The sequence below is a fragment of the Quercus suber genome, unplaced genomic scaffold (assembly GCF_002906115.3).
Source record: "Quercus suber isolate HL8 unplaced genomic scaffold, Cork oak 2.0 scaffold_18, whole genome shotgun sequence".
Classification (NCBI taxonomy): domain Eukaryota; kingdom Viridiplantae; phylum Streptophyta; class Magnoliopsida; order Fagales; family Fagaceae; genus Quercus; species Quercus suber.
The window spans coordinates 2,091,414-2,109,103 of NW_027069483.1; the positions used below are offsets into that span (position 1 = coordinate 2,091,414).

Sequence of the window (17,690 nt, forward strand, 5' to 3'; positions counted from 1 at the left end):
ACTCTCTCAAAAAAAATATGGTGGAATGTGAGTAATTTTCTTCATTTACTTTCAATCAACCGAATTATCGATGAGAAATTTGTTAAGAAAAAGTTAGTTTCAATGGTATATATTTTTACAAACCTCGCATCCACTTATCTGTCAAGTTGAGATTATCCAAAATTATCATTAAAGCAGTAAACTTTATTATCCAATTAATGAAATATTGCAAACTTTTATTAATTCTCATTTGAGCTCATTATTGATATTATTTTTTTTTTCATATATTAATCACGTCAATTATTTGTAAACAAATATTATAAAATAGTTTTTAGCTTCAGCATTTTTTATTTTAGTTTTTTTTTTTTTAAAGAGAGTTTACTTGTGAATTTTTAGTACTAAAATATTGGGGTTTGCGAAGGGAGGGATTGGAAAATAGCATTTTTCTTTTTTTAGTTTTTTTTTTTAGAGAGTTTATTAGTGTTTTTTTAATACTAAAATACTGGGGATTGGGAAGGGATGGATTGGAAAATAGGAATAGAAAAAGGTATTAAGTACTTGTTACCAAAAAAAAAAAAAAAAAGGTATTAAGTATAGTAAATTAGTAATAAAGGTAATAGATAGGTATAGGATATTTAGTGGGGGGAGAGAAGGAGACAGCTAACGTGGGCAATTGGGGAGTGATTGGTTGCGGGTGCAAATGTGTTCGTTGGGTGAGGGGAAATCTCTTTTTCTTTGGGCCATTCCCAGGGGGTTTAGTGTTTGGGATATTTTGAAATGACACTTTTGCCATTTCATGTCGATACTTTGATACCATTGCTTGTGGGCGTTTGACTTGAGGGAGTTTTGGGGATTTGAGGACGAAATGGCTAAATAACCATAAAATCCTAACAATATAATTAGTTGTCAACGTTTTCAAATTATTTTTTTTTTTAGCACCTCGAGTCTCAGAAAATCGAGTTATGCGCTCATACCTCGAGTCTTTGATGCTCGATTTTTATAGTTTGACCTGGCCTAGTTCCACGTGGCATCCCACGTGGAACTCGAGTCTCTGAGACTCGAGGTCCAAATCAAAAAAATTTGAAAATATTTTAAGTATGCAACTCTCTCGTCTACAAACCAAAATACCAAAAAAAAAAAAAAACAAATCAGATCACAGAGGGAGAGAAAGAGTCTAGAAAAAGATGCTCAAATACCATATATATGTGTTCATCAGAAGGAAAAAAAAAAAAAAAGAGAAACCCAAAAAAAAAGCTCCAGGCCGGCAAGTCCCAGGCCGGCGCGACCGGCGCCGCAGTGCGGCCAGGGTCGCGCGCGACCCAGGGCTGCGCGGCCCGAGTCGCGCAGGTCGCGCGACCCAGGGGTCGCACGGCCTGCGCGACCCAGGGCCGCGCAGGTCGCGCGACCCAGGGCCGCGCAGGTCGCGCGACCCAGGGCCGCGCAGGTCGCGCGACCCAGGGCCGCGCAGGTCGCGCGACCCAGGGCCGCGCAGGTCGCGCGACCCAGGGCGCGCAGGTCGCGCGACCCAGGCCGCGCAGGTCGCGCGACCCAGGGCCGCGCAGGTCGCGCGACCCAGGGCCGCGCAGGTCGCGCGACCCAGGGCCGCGCAGTCGCGCGACCCAGGGCCGCGCAGGTCGCGCGACCCAGGGCCGCGCAGGCCGTGCGACCCCTGGGTCGCGCCTGTTTCTGGGTTTTTTTTTTTTTTTTTTTTTTCTTCTGGCTTTCGGCTTGTTTCTTCTTCTGCGGGTTTTTTTTTTCTTCATGCTGTGATTTATTTCTGGGTGGGTGTGGTTTTAAATATTATCTTAGACCTCGAGTCTCTGAGACTCGAGTTCCACGTGGGATGCCACGTGGAACTAGGCCAGGTCAAACTATAAAAATCGAGCATCAAAGACTCGAGGTATGAGCGCATAACTCGATTTTCAGAGACTCGAGGTGCTAAAAAAAAAAATAGTTTGAAAACGTTGACAACTAATTATATTGTTAGGATTTTATGGTTATTTAGCCATTTCGTCCGGGATTTGAACGTAGATGGTGATGAAACTTGAAAGTGGAATTGGATTTTTTAGCGAACAAAAAGATTTGCGTGGATATTTTTGTTTTAGATGGGAAATGGAGATCAATTGGCGGTGAAGGTTCTGGAAGGGGTACCAGGTGTGTGGGGATGTCTAGTGTGTGCTGTAACTTCATCATTGACAGTGGAGGTTCGGCCATTTGGGACTCTGATTAATTGGATTTGGTTATTGATCGGTTCCATCTCACCGTTGATTAGTTGACTTCATGACTCGGCTTGCTGTCCTGTCACCCTCGCTGCTGAGGTGTAAACCAATTAACTCAGTTTGGGGAGCGGACGTATGAAGCATTTAGTACAAAAAGTACACATTTAAATTTAGGTTATTTATGCATAGAAATCATGGTTTTGGAAACTGAACTAGACCAGACTGGCCGGTGTAATTGGTTGAACTGGGCACCAAAGGTCAGTTCGCAGGGACAAAGCCACATAGTGGCTTAGGGGGCCCCGACCCTTGCAAAAAAAAAATTTCATTAGAGTAGATAGGAAAAAAAAAAATTGAGCCCTCCAAATATTGGATAGCCGGCTCCCATGCCCAATTCTCAACTATTCTCCCAAGTTCAGCTCAAATATTCTTCCAATCCCAGTTTTAGTTTTAGGCTTTATCACCTTATATACTCCAAATAAAACAAGCTAGTCTACTCAAGTTCAAACACTAAAAACAAAACTTCACTTTCTCTTCATCTCAAAAAATCCACCCACTGACCCACGGAATCCCTTTCTTTACTTCTTATTCTTTTGTTTTGTCTTCTTTGATACACTTTCATTTGCACTGGTACTGTTGCCTGCCTACCAGCCCCTAAAACTCCAGTCCTTTGTACTCACAGTTTGAAAAAAAAAAATTTGACCAATTTTTTCTTTCTTCATCAGTTTTAGTTTTGAAACTTGGTGACTACTTGGTGACTGGTGAGTTTTCTTCTCTTTCTTAAGCATTAGACATTCATCTCTTTTTAATATCTTTTTTTTTTTTTTTCTCAACTATCTACACCTAAATATTCACATGCTCTTTATATTTTCATAAATTTTTAGAGAAATACATGATTGAAGGCATGGGGAGATTGTTTGTGATGAGTCTTGAAGGGAAGATCTAAAGATGGAGGCAGTTAGGCAAAGGCAGTAGGCATTGTCACACAGGTGACCCATCTTTGCAATTTGTGAAGACAAAGTTTCTAAGGTAAAATTATTTTGATTTATTACCTATTTTTGATTAGTTAGATATCATTTGGTTGTGGATGTGGTTGTGGGTATTGTTAAATTGTTTGGTTTATGTTGTGTACCAATACTTGTGTGTTTAATTTTTGTTTTTATTTGAGTGGTTATTATTAATTAAAGTTTGTTGAGGTTCAAAATAATTAAATAGCCACAAATAGGCCCAAAAGAGATGGAAAAGACTTTGGGCCCATTTCACACAAAAAAAAAATAATAATAAAGGGTGGGTTCTCACAATAAAGAAAAGGAAGAAGAAAAGAAAGAAAGGGAAAGAAGCCCAAAGGATTCGATCCAGAGGTCCACGAAAAAAAAAGGGCCCAAGAAAACAGATAAAAAAAAAAAGCAAGCCAAAGGAAGCCCAGAAAGAAGAATTGGGTCGGGACGCCCAGAAGCAGCACCAGAGGCATAGGATCCCTGGACGCACGAAGTGAAACTAAAGCAGATTTGAAGAGAAAAGAGACAAAAGGCACGTGGACCTCATGACCCAGGCACACAGTGGAAGTACAAAGCAAAACGCAGGAGCTTTGGTTCCAACCATTTGAAGAAAGAGACATGGAAAAGTACAACTGGGAAAGCTGGAGCAAAAGCCAAAAAGCCTCAGGTCAGCCAACGGGAAAATCTGGAAATGGGAAGCTAGCTGGGAGACTTTCATCCGGTCGCAACAAAAAGAAAGAAACTATGAAGAAAAAGGAAACGACACGATCCTGAAGCAACCAGGCACGGGACAGACTTCAAGGGGCAAAAAGGAGAAATCGTTAGTACCTCGGGAGCCCGAAGCTGTGCTATAAAAGGGGGGAAGGAAAAAGGATAAGGCATTCAATTCTGGATGCTTAGATCATTCGTTAAGGCATTTAAAATCATTTCTCTGAAGTCTCACAAAAATTGTAGAAGAGACTCTGTAAAACTGAAGGGAAAACAGAGGAATTTGTTCCCAGTATCCCAGAGGCAGCCGCTACAGTACACGCTCGGATTCAACGAATTCAAACCTTACAAGTCTTTGAAACTTGAATGGCTATCAAAGTCTGTAATTTTTGAACTCAGTTGAACCTTGCATCATGTCTTAGTGAGCATTGTAATCACAATTAAAAGAAACTAATGAAACACACCTCACTAATTAGAGGATCCCTAACGTTTTCTTTACATTATATTTCACTTATTATGCACTTCCTTTACTGTTAAAATGTCATTCAATATGAATATTCTTTTTTGTTAGCTGTTTGTATTGTAGGAAGTTTATTATGTGCACCAATCAATTCTTAAAACAACCCTTTAGCTGCGGAGAATTGATCCCAGTCCACCAAGAACATCTTACACGGCCCAGGATCCTTGGGCCATAGTGCTAAAGAAAAAAGGCACTCTCACAAAGTTATATTAAAAATGGGTTGTATGTTTAAATTATAGTGGAAATTTTGTTTTTTTTTTAGTATGAACAACATCCATATAACTAAGTAAAAATTTCTAATTAAAATTTTATTTTTTATACTTCTTTTCAGGTTAATTTTTTAGTCATATTCTTAAAGTTAAAAGAATTATGAGCAAACGAAAAATAATTGATGCATTCTTTAAGAAAAAAGATGTTAGCAATTCAGAAATTAGGACACATGTGGTTGTAGAAACAAATGTTGATACTTCAATGCTTGATGAATACCCTGACCTCTCTAAATGTTCAAGAATTCAATCTGAAGAGATAGATCGTGATCCAGGATCACGTAAACAAATATGTGAACTCCCTATCAACAAACAAGATGAAATCCAACGAGCTTATCTCAAAGAAGGTTCGTATCAACCTAAAAATATAGACTATCCATACAACGATGATACTCATCGTCGTCGATTTCAACTTTCATGGTTTGAATCGGCCCCCATGTAAAAATTCCTAGCTACGCCCCTATCAGTTCGGTCCCAAAAAAGCCCTAAAATCAGGGTAAAATTGGTGAAACCTAGTAAAAACCAAGAACTTGAGGCAAATTTGGTTTTACATCCGGTTTGATTTTTAAAACCATGATCGAAATTAAAATATATAAATTCACCAAATATTTTAATCCAAAATATACAGCATAAGCATTGGTGGTAAAATACCACATCAAACACCAAAAAGAGCCCAACATTAAGGGCCTATTTAGTAAGAAATTTATAGTAATGTTGTTTAAATTTTGTGAAAATACATGTGAATGAAAAAATATGTAGAAATACATATTTTGGTGTTTAAATAACAGTTTTCGTTGTTTAAATACCGTTACCAAACAAGACCTAAGAGCATTCCCAGGATTGCATATGCTAAAATATGCTTTTTTTAGTATTTATAACCCAAAAACCTGCTCCATCAAAGATTGCGTATGCTAAAAAATTTGCAATATTGCTACAATGCGCTCTTATTTTTGAGACCGCACTGTAGCACAATACTATCATTTTTTATTAATTTCTTTCTCTCTCTCTCTTCTATGTTTGTCTCCTTCCCAAGTCTCTTCTCTCTTCTCTCTCACTTCTCCTCTGTCACACCATCTCACCCAAGTTTCTTCCTCTCCCTTTCACCATCTCACCCAAGTTTCTCTTTCTCTCTCGGATCGTGGTGGTGGTGGATCGTGGATCATGGCTAAGATTTGCTCCGATTTGATGGATGTTGTTGGTCTGATTTGGTGGATTTTGGCTGAGATTTGGTTTGATTTCTTCTTTGGAATCTCCAGTAGTGGTTGAGATTTGGTCCGATTTTTGGTTTTGTGGTGTTGTCTTTGAATCTCTGGTCGTGGATGCTGTTGTTTTTCTGGGTTTTGTGATGAATCTGTGGGTTTTCGTTAGTCACCGATTTTGGGTTTTATGGATGCTGTTGTTTTTTGGGTTTTGTGGTGAATATTTGTGGGTCTCCGTGGGTTTTTTTTGCATCTACTAGTAGTTTTTTTTTTTTTTTTTTTTAAGTGGTGGTGGCTGGAATGGATATGGGTTTGCTGGGTTGAAATGAAAGAGTGTGAGTTTGTTGGATAGATAGGTGGGTATAGGTGGTTGGTGTTTTTTTCCGGTGGTGGTGGATGGGGTGGGTATGGGTTTGCTGCGTTGAGAAGGTCAAGTTTACTGGGTTGAGAGTGACAGAGACGAAGAGAGAGAAAGAAATATATTTGAAGAATAAAGAAATAATAAAAAAGAATGTTTAAATGAAGTGGTAAAAAATATAGAATCTTTGATGTTGGGTGTATTGTAAAATGAGTTGTTAAAAGCTAAAATTTTGGGTTTTAAGGTGGTATATGCTCAAAATTTTACTTCCCTTGATGAAAATGCTCTAATGGAGCCAAAACCAAACTTTTTTGGCAATTTGCAATAGTAAATTGTCAAGATTAGCAGTTTACTGTGGTAAGAAGGATAATAAAACTATTATTTTATGTCTTTTGTTGGGTTTTGTGGCAAAGAGGAATTGAGAGGAATTGAGAAAGAAATTAATAAAAAAATGATTAGTGTATTAGTGTTTGGCTTATGGAAAAAAAATAAGAGAGTTGATATACGGTGTGTTGTGAAATTGTGTGTTAAAATAGATAAAGTAATTTTTTGGGATGTTAAATGCTAAAATTTTTAATTCCACTGATGTGGATGCTGAAGAGAGAGAGAGAAAGAGAGAGAGAGAGAGAGATGGACAGAGTAATAATTCATTAACAAAAACCTAGATGCATGAGTTAATCCAAACAAATCTATATACACAAGCAGCAAAGAAAACAGTTTAACTTAGTAACTTCCAACACCTATCTCAAAATCTAGAGAAACACAGCTGCACCAAAGTAGCTACAACAAAAGGCAAAGCATAACTATAAACTATTAAATCAAGGATAACAAAACCTAAGTAAACAAACTCCTTATGAATGACTTAAGGGGGAAAATTTTGAAGCTCTAATGTTAAAATTTTTGCAAGCAAGTCTACATTGTATTTGTTCAAATAATCAGAAATACATAAAGAGAAAGAGACAAGAAAGCTATGAAGAAAAAGAGGGGTTTAGTGAGAGAGAGTATATATATATATATATATCGTTTGACTACATGGCAAGCAAAATTACCCAAGCAAAATTACCCTTATATAATCGAAGGATGAAGAAGAAGAAAAAATTGTATTCCCCAAAGATGAGGCCAAGCCACACACTTTAGGATTTTTATCAACTTAATGAGATTTGTTTTGTCGGTATCTATTGTTCTAAATTTGATTTGTAATTAAAATTAAATACAGTAACAACAATGCCCAATTTGGGGGAAAGGAAATGGACAAAATTAATAGAATGAAATTAATTTTTAAATAATATTTCTTTCATTCCCTTTATTAGCAATTGTGAGAGTGCTTTTTTTCTTAGCACACAGGCCCAAGTAGAGACAAGGATCTCGGGCCCAAATACTTGTTGTTTTGGTAGACTAGGCTTGATTCACCGCAGCTAAATTGGGCTGATTACGAACCAAGTTGTGCGCAAGTCATATAAAACTCCTCAAGATGAAAAATGCAATTCCTCTTAGTACCCTGGGGCGTACTGTCGTGGGATCCCGGGGCGTACTAGGCCTGTAAGAACCCAGCAGCTCTGGTTTTCTGATCTATATGGTCTTTTTCCATGTTTTATTATGCGATAGAGCTTTGTCCTCTCCCTTTACCTCTATGGGTGCTTCATAAAAAAAACACACTATACAATACACATATCTCTAAATAATTGTTAGTTTCTTAGATTAGGATATACATTTTAATACATATACATATATGTAAATGAGTTTCATGAGGATGATTCTGCCACGAGGATCCTGACCCCAATTCTCACAGACTTGGTGCTTTTGCACAAGACTTGTGGATTTGGAACTCAAGTCCGAGTGGCTTTGCTTGAGCTTTGCCTTCCAAGATAGTTAGATGAGAAGGATTTTAGCAAGAAACAGTAAAGGAAGACAATGCAATAAAGAAATGCACGAAATAATTGTTAGAGATCCTCAAATCATTATGAGGTATTTCATTATTTTCTTGATTGTGGATATGCTCACTAAGACGTGATACAAGGTTCAACTAAGTTCAAAAATTACAGACTTTGATAGCTATTCAAGCTTCCAAGACTTGCAAAGTTTGAATTTGTTGAATCCGAGTATGTGCTATAGTGGCTGTCTCTGGGATACCGGGAGCAGTTCCTCTGTTTTTCTTGAGTTTTACAGAGTTTTTCTTAACGATTTTTCTGTGATTTTCTATTGCTGCCTCCTGCCCCTTAATGTTGGCTGCTTCCCCCTTTTTATAGTGTTATTTTAGGGTTTGGATACCATTGATTCTTCCCCCCTTGGCTCCCTGGGTACTAGAGCCTCTGTTATGCCAGCCATTCTGACCGTTGATTCTTTCTCTGTTTCTCATAGTTTTCATCTTTTAGTCATGTTTTCCTAAAAGTCACTTACTGACTTTCCATTTTGGATAGCTGACCTTTACCCTCTCTTCTTTCAAGGCCTTTTGCCTCTTAGACTTAGCTTTTTGGCTGTCCTCCTTGCTGTCAATTTTCCCAAGTGAACAGAATCAATTCCTGCTGGGTTAAAGGTTTTCCCAGCCACTTCCCTTTATAGTTCTTCATTCTGGGTTCCCCGGGGTACCAGTCTTTTGTTCATGAATTGTTACTCTCCAAGCTTTCTGATTCTTTGTTGTACCACTGGGTGCTTGAGAGGGACATATCTGTTCTTCATTTCTTGTATTTCGTGGTACTCATTCTGAGCTGTCTCAATCCCACTTTAACTGCGCACGTCCCGAGGATCCCGAGCCTCTGGTAGCCTCTGGGGATCCCGGCCCAGTTCTTTCACTGGATTTTGCTGGATTTTAATGGTCTTTTTTGCTAGAAATCTGAACATGCATAGGGCCTCAATGTCGATTCTCCTTGCTGCATAAATTGGGCCTTCTTTTGTCAAAACCCATGGTCTTTCCTTACTTTTCATAGAACAAGCTTTCCTGTGAAATTTTGGCCTTCAACAGCAATTTATTTTATTTTTTGAGAAAAGCAATTTAAAATTTTAAATAGAAGAGAATGAACTTTTTCACTCCCTTCTATGGAAGTATATATAGTATAGAGTTGAATAGGTAAGAGTACACATTCTATATATATATATATATATATAAACTAGCTTGCAATCTCATGCTTAAGTGTGATTATATTTAAAAATATATAATTAGATACATAGTTTTTTTTTTCAAAAAAAAAAAATCATAGTTTAATTCCAACATAAGTTAAATAATATTGATAGTTATTTTTATATTTTATTAACTCTTAAATTTTTTTTGTAAGAATACTTTTAATATACAATTAACAAACTCCTCGATTATTGTGATGAGTAGTAAGTACTTTCACCAAAATTAAGAAAATTATTATACTTAAAAATAATAATTCTCCTTAAATGTGGTGTTACCTTTAATATATAAATTAACAAACTTCTCAATTTTTTGAATGAGCAGTAAATATCTTCGCCAAAATTAAGAAATTGAATTGAAACATATCACAAAATTAGAGATCAATTGAAATCCAATTTAGAAATTTAATTGGATTTTCTCTAAGTTTTGAATATGTATATATACTAATGTGTAATTCCATAAATATGCATGGATATAATTAAAAATAATTACAATTATACGGTTTAAATTATATCTTTTTTTAGAATAGATTCAAATTATACAATGTATTAGCTTACACATTTTTTAAACCATACATTTAAAAAAAATATGTAATGGCTTCTCATATATATATATATATATATATATAATTTAATTGGATTTAGACTCTTCGGTTTTTGCACCTAATAATTTACTTGCCGCAAAATTAAAAAATTAGATGGACACATGGCACAAAATTGGACTCCAATTGAAATCTAATTTAAAATTTAATTAGATTTGGACTCTTCAATTTTAATACTCAACTAGCATGTAACTCATGCATACGCGTAGATTCAAAATTAAACACAATTTTTATCATAAAAATATAAAATAATTAGTCAAATTATTTTTAAAAAATAGCATGTAACATATACATACGCATGGATACATTTAAAATAAAACACAATTTTTATCATAAAACTAAAAATAATTAGCCAAATTATTTTTTTAAGTAAATGTAATTAACCATATATTAAAATTCTTACCTAAATCTAATACCACTTATGATAATTTTTTTTTCTAATTTTTAATAAGATAGAACGTGTGGTGATCTTTGTTATGTGGTGATTTTTATAAAGTACAAGTGATTGAGTTTTTTTTTTTTTTTTTTAATTTAAATTATAGTTCACTAATATTAGACTCTTAGAATTTTGCACTCATTGACTCACTTGGCACAAAAATTAAAAATTTTAAGTAAACTCATGACACAAAATTAACCCAAAATTGAATTCTAATTTAAAATCTAATTATTAAAAAAAAAAAAAGCATGTAACACATGCATACTCATGGATACATTTAAAATTAAACACAATTTTATTATAAAAATATAAATAATTAGTCAAATAATTAAAAAAAATTAAATGTAATTATTCACATATTAAAATTCTTTCTTAAATCTAATACTATATATGATCATTTTTTTCTAATTTTTAATAAGATAGAATGTGTGGCGATATTTGTCGTGTGGTGATTTTTATTGAGTATATGTGATTGATTTTTTTTTTTGGTAATTTTATAGTTCATTAATATTAGACTCTTAGTATTTTGCACTTATTAACTCACTTGACACAAAGATTAAAAAACTTAAATGAACATATGGCACAAAATTAGCTCACAATTGAATTTTAATTTAGAATCTAATTGAATTTTCTCTAAATTTTGACTTTAATTATATATATAGATAATTCACTTGGCACAAAATTTTAAAAAACAATTGTAGGGCCACAATTTGTAGCTCACACCCGAAGGATATGGGATATAGGCCCAATGAGCCTAGTATAATAAATTTGTAGAGAGTGGGTGAAAGAGCTGGGCTTTTGGTGGATTAAACAACGGCTAGTAAGGGTTTCAAAGATGAACAAGCATGAAACACACGTAAAACTCGATGAACTGGTTGTCCGAGGAGGTGGATTATAACAATAAACCAATAGAACTGAATGCTAATACAGATTTGAATACTACAGTTGTTCTTTTTTGATTTTTTCTGATCCTTCTCTCATAGGAGGTCTTTTACATTATATAGTTCATTTCAGACCATCCCGGTCATACACTTGTTAATCATCTATGCCTTCACTTGAGTGCATGTCCCATCAGACATCTTCTTTGGCTCTCTGTGAATGGTGGTAGCTGAGACTGTACTGTTCAGGGGTCCTCTTCACATAAATGTAGCCAGAAAAGTTGTTGCAGTGCATTTAATGCGGTGGTAGCAGTTTTTTTTTTTTAGATATTTATGAGCTTCTATCACCTTTGTTCGTGCCTGATATTTATCTTTATCATTAGAAATTCCTGAAAAGTCACCTAAATTGCCCAAATGCAGGTTTGATCGATATTCATCGTATTCGAGAAGGAGTTACTCCTTGGACTATATTCCTCCATTCTTTCCTTATGTGATTCTCAACTTTGGGGCTTCTTCCAATCATTTACTCCTCCTCGGACATGTCTACGTTCTCGGATAAGGCCCAAGACCCAATATATAAATTTGGGCTCTTACCCCCACAACAATAGATATGACATATGGCATAAAATTGAGACTTCAATTGAAATCTAATTGGATTTTCTCTGAGTTTGACTTTTAATACACACACACTAACATGTAACTGTGCAATGCATGGGATTTGTTAAATGTTATTAATATTATTTTTCAAAGAAAATAAAAAGAGATGAAGTGTGTCGAATTGAAATAGTTTAGTATGCGTATTTTTTTCTATAAAAAGATTTAAGTGGTGATTTTTTGCTTTTAATGAGTATTTTATTTCTATTAGTAATAGTAACATGTTATGATTTAAAATAGAGTAGAAATTTTAGGTGTTGTTTGAAAACCCATAAAACTGAGTGTTATCATCCTGTTTTCATAACTCATGATCCAAAACTAGCGGGGCCCATGGAAGAGCAGTTGTTTGGATTTCGTGACTCATATTCCGTGACTCAGTTTTCATCACACAATTCTTTGATTTTTGAGTGATGAGTTATGAAAATTGAAAACACATTTTAGCTGTTTTTAGTTTCCATAACTCTGTTTTTAATGACATTTCCATAAATAACACTACATGGAGGGACCCACTGTCAACTTAGCCGCAACTTTTGACCATCTTTTTATTTATTTTTTAATTTTTTCGCTGGGTTCGGTGCGTGCGTTTCTTCATTTTTTTTTTTTTTTGTGTGGGTATTGAAGAAAAAAAAAGCTACACGGGACAAGTATGGGCCCCATAAATAGTGTGAAAAATATCAAATGATGGCAAATGAGTGATGGTGCCAAACAAGTAAGGTATTTTAAGTGATAAGTGATGAGTGATAAGTGATGGAAATTGAGCGACGAAAAAAAGGAATCCAAATAAGGCCTTAGTAGTTTGGAGACCTGTGCCACTTGAAAGAGGTAAGAGAGGGAGAAATATTAGGTGTTTGTGTTTGATGGGAAGATGGACAAACTTTGTAGATAAGCACGAGAAAGATAAAAAAAAATATCCATTTAGAGATCAACAGGTATGAGAGAGAGAGATAATTTGGAGCTTTTTTAGGGATTGTAGAGTAAAGTTATGGATAAACTTTTCGGATTTTGAACCCAATAACTCACTTAACTAACAAAAAAATTTAGATGGATACATGGTGCAAAATTAATAATCCAATTCCATTTAGGAACAACTTATCTAGATTTTTTGCTAAAAGTGTACTAAATTATACTTGTACTTTAAAAAAGTGGGAAAAAAAAGGTTTTAAAAAACTGTACATAAAAGGAAAAAAAAAAAAAAAAACTAAAAGCTGATTTCAAACACACTCTAAGAATCTAATTGGATTTTCTTTCAACTTTAGCTCTCTCTCTCTCTCTCTCTATATATATATATATATATGAGTTAGGTTAAAATTACATCTGGTGTAAAGAAAAAGGCCAGTATATACAAGAGTAAAGAATTAATTGTTTGCAGCACCTGAGTCCTAATGAATATTTTTGCTTGAACATTTTGTAAAGAAAATGGATGAGGAAAGTAATTGAGTTTTTATTTAGGGAAAGAAAGCGTAGAATTAGGGAGACAGTAGAAACTTATGAGGAATAGCATAGAAAAAGGGATGATATTAATTAGGTAAGTATTTAATGATGTAATGGATAATGATGTTTTCTTTTTAACGGTTTGATCTTTTGGAAATCTACAGCTTAAAAAATGTATAACTGTAAGTAATGTTATACTACTCAATATTTTTTAATTGAATGCAAATTTCAACAAATCAACCATTGAATTATATTATCTTCGTACATTCTCCATATTTGCGAAATTTTAAGATGATTAAATATTAATAGTCATGTCATCAATCAATTGTTTAAATTTGAGTTTTTTGTAGTTAATAATGCGTAAAAAAATGAATTTACGGATTGAATGATAAATAATAACTGATTGACATTTTAAACTACAAAAACTTGAATTTAAACAATTGATTGATGATGTGACTAGTGATATTTAATCATATTCAAATTTTGCAAGCATGGAAAATGTATGAATATAATTTAATCCAATGGTTGATTTATTAAAATTTGCATTCAATTAAAAAATATTGAGTAGTGTAACATTGTTTACAGTTATATCAAGCATAACTTAAATCCAACCTTATATATGTGTGTAATTTTCCCTCAATAACCAGTTTTCTATATACCCAAAATCAAGAGGAATTGAAGGGAAAAGAATATTATGTAATAAAAATTGGATCTAAATTTCCATAATGTCAATTTTACATATACATACGCACATTATGTTAGAAACAAAGGTCATGCAATGAAAATTTTTTCATTATTAGTTTTCGACATACCTTTCTTAGCTTGAATCAATGGTGACCAAGGAGTTTCATTGTTGTTTTATGTCTCCACATAGACCAAAAATCCAAACTTTGCTACAAAGCCAACAGACTAATCCATATAGATCTTTTTATCTTGTTCTCCATTGAGAAAAGTTTTCCCAATGTCTGTTTGGTATAATTCTAAATACAAGTTTGCAACAATGGCCAAAATGAGGCAAACGTCACCACTGTGAGAAAGTTTCCTCATAGTTTACACCATTTTTTTGGGTGTAATCTTTTAGCCACTAATCAAGCTTTGCACCTTTCCATTGAACCATCCTCATTGTGTTCTTAAGATCCAATTTATTCCTAATTTCCATTTGCTCTGGCAGCAGGTCTACTAGATCCTAAACTTAATTAGTTATTGTAGACTCCATTTCATCATCTATTGTTTTCGCCCACTTATTACTAGTAGAATATGAAAGAACTTGCTTATTGTGCAATTTTGGGCTCATATCTTTTGAAACGATTATGGAAGTTTCCCCCTAGATCTTAAAATTACAAGAAATGTTTCATGGTTCTTCTATGTGGCCAAGGTTGTTGTGAATCAACCTCTAATAATGTGCTCCCATTGGGTTGTGAGTTGCTCCCATTGTCCCTAGAAGTTTTAGGAATTTCTTGTTTGTTCCATACTAGTCTACTTAGGAATTAGGATGCCTTCCTCTTGAGACCCCATCTCATAAAATGTCAAGTTTCTATCAACCTCACCTTTTTTTGGGAATTTACTCTCAATGAAATTTACACTACATGATTCCAACTTAGTTACAGTTCTAACATTTTGATTATTTATCAATACATAGCATTTGGAATGCTCATAATATCTCATAATGATGTATTCCTTTCCTTTATGGCCTAACTTTCCATATTTACAAAGGTATTATGAATGACATCTGTTGAATCCCATGGCCGCAAGTGACTTAACTTAGGTTCCTTAAACTGATCCATGGTTCATAAGGTGTGGAATGTACCGATTTAGAAGGTACATGGTTAAGCATATAGGTTGCAGTCAAAAGTACACTCACTCAATACAAAATTGGTAGGTTTGCTTGCACTACCATTGACCTATAACCATTTCCAGCAGGTTTTAGTTTTTCTTTTCTGCCACGCTATTTTGTTATGGTGTACTAGACGTCATTATAATTGCCTCGTGATTCACTTTTCATCTTGACAAACATTTTTTCTCCCTGACTTTCCTAGTAGACAATGTTCACAAGTGGGCAGAGTAAGCTTTGCAAAATTGCCTATAAGGTGTTCTCTGGCTAACTCCAGACATACTAAAGCCCAATACTCGACCATTCACCTCATGTATGAGGAACTTACTTTGCTTTTATTGAAATATGAACTTTCGGCCCATTGAAACCTTACCCTCCTTTTAGTCTCCTATACAGTCCAAATATCTTTTTTTTTTTTTTTTTTTTTGAGAAATATACAGTCCAAATATCGACATAATATGAATGATGTTGCTGAGCAATTGACCTTATCATAATTTAGCATGTTTATTTATTATTCTTTGATCAATAAATTATCGAATGAATTGTTAGAAACAATAGATAACTAAAATATACTTGAATGGATATTGTGAGGGTGTCTAGCAACTTCCCCACATATAAATGAACCCTTGAATCTATATAAATGGTTTTGTAGATTCTTTTATGGCATGATTTAGGATATGAGACCCCATATACTCTTAACCCTAGGCTAATTAAAATATATGTGGGTGGTGGTATTTCAATTGTTTAACGAAGCCATTGCCGATAAAATACCATGGAGGTGTTTGCCTTTGGATTTTTTCATTGCTTCTGCCACGATCCCTGGACTAAGAGTACAAATGAATCATCTTGTTATCATAAGGTGATCCCTTAGGGGATTGTAGAGAAGGCTCTAATGGTTAAGTCTAAAAGATTTTTTGCGTGTGTGAAATTCATGTTTTTAGGCCGATGCAATACTATTCTTAAGGGATTGGCCGATTGGGTCTCTATTTGTACAAGTTTTATCATCTGCCAGTTCTCTTATTTCAAAATCCTCAGGAATTTATATTCCGATGATTTGACCATTGGCTAGTCAAACTCCCTTGAGTTGCTCAATCGACCAAATGCGTGGTTGAGGGCTCATTTAATAAGAATTAAACTTTAGAGTGTTAGACACTCCTACTAGCTCTTCTTGATTTTGCACACACTGTTTCATGTGGCCAACTTAACAACCTTCCCTTCAAAGAGATAAAACATTCAAACATATAATCTCGAACTAAATCCCATCTGACTTTCTCAGCTATCGATCTCAATTCTAGTCCTTCCAATATCAATTTGATGTTCGGTGACTAAATACACATAAAAAAAAAAATATCATATAATTGGTGATGACTCTACTTCTCTAAACTTGACTTGACTTTACCAAGGATATTTTTACAAAAATATTTTGCTACAGAGAAAATTTGCTATACACACACTTTTAAACTAAGTTTAAAATGACAGACATATAGTACCAAACATCATTTTCCCCAATGTATTTTTTTATAATAAAAGTATAAAACCTGACCGACCCATGGGCCACCGTCGACATTCGGGATGTGCTCCAGTGCAATTAAACCCACCATGGACCCATGATAGACTTTCAGACAATTTTGGAATTATGCTGGGGATATAATCTTGAGCACAACTTTGTGTTACAATTTATTAGTCACAACTCGTTATATGATGAGTTGTAATTAATAAGAGTATGTTAGTGGGTCATGCAGAGACACAATTTTACTAATCATAACTCGCTATGTAATAAGTTGTGGCACAAAGTTATGTAAAAAGTGATATTTCTAGTATAATTCACAATATTGGGGTGGGACCCATCAAAGGCTAAAATCTGACCGTCGATTAGCCTTGTTTCCCTCACAAATCACACGGCCCAAAGCCACCGTCATATATAACACACCAAATGCCAAATTCCACAAATCACAAATTGCACGTTAAAGTGGAAAAAAAAAAAAAAAAACACAAAAAATATTTTTTGAAAATTCAGGGGCACAAAAACAGTGATGACAAAGTTTATGAGACTAATTTATTTCAGCTTTCACGCTCGTCGTGTGTTGTTGCTGTTGAGAAATGAAATGGGTGGAGCAACAATCACCAACTCTTGTGTGTTGAGTCGCTGCTTTCGCTTGCGATCCAAGCCTAAGTCTCAATCACCATCACCATCACCTTCTTCTTCTTCTTCTTCTTCTCTTCCTCCTCAAAGTGCTCTTCTTGACCATGATCCTCTGCCTAAATCTCTCTTGGATCTCAGTCGCAGATCCATTTTCAACACGAACGCTTCTTTTCTCTCCTTCTCATGGACCCGCTACGTCTCGCCCCGCTGTAGTTATCGACAACGCACCGGGTACACCTCTATAGATATATGTGATTAAATACGCTTCGTATTTGTGTGTATATAGGCGCACAAAGTGTTTGACGAAATGCCCCAATGGGGTTTCCCTTTCAATTTTTTATATTTTTTTATCATACACCG

General features: G+C 34.8%; 1 protein-coding gene across 1 annotated transcript in view; it reads left to right on the forward strand.

Annotated features, from left to right (window-relative positions):
• Window positions 1-17,253: 17,253 nt before the first annotated feature.
• LOC112022213 (actin-related protein 3) overlaps window positions 17,254-17,690 on the forward strand; it is a gene marked incomplete in the record, with an annotated part of 8,981 nt that continues 8,544 nt past the window's right edge. The window contains 1 exon segment of the mRNA XM_065760969.1: window positions 17,254-17,498. Coding sequence (XP_065617041.1) covers window positions 17,293-17,498 — 206 coding nt within the window.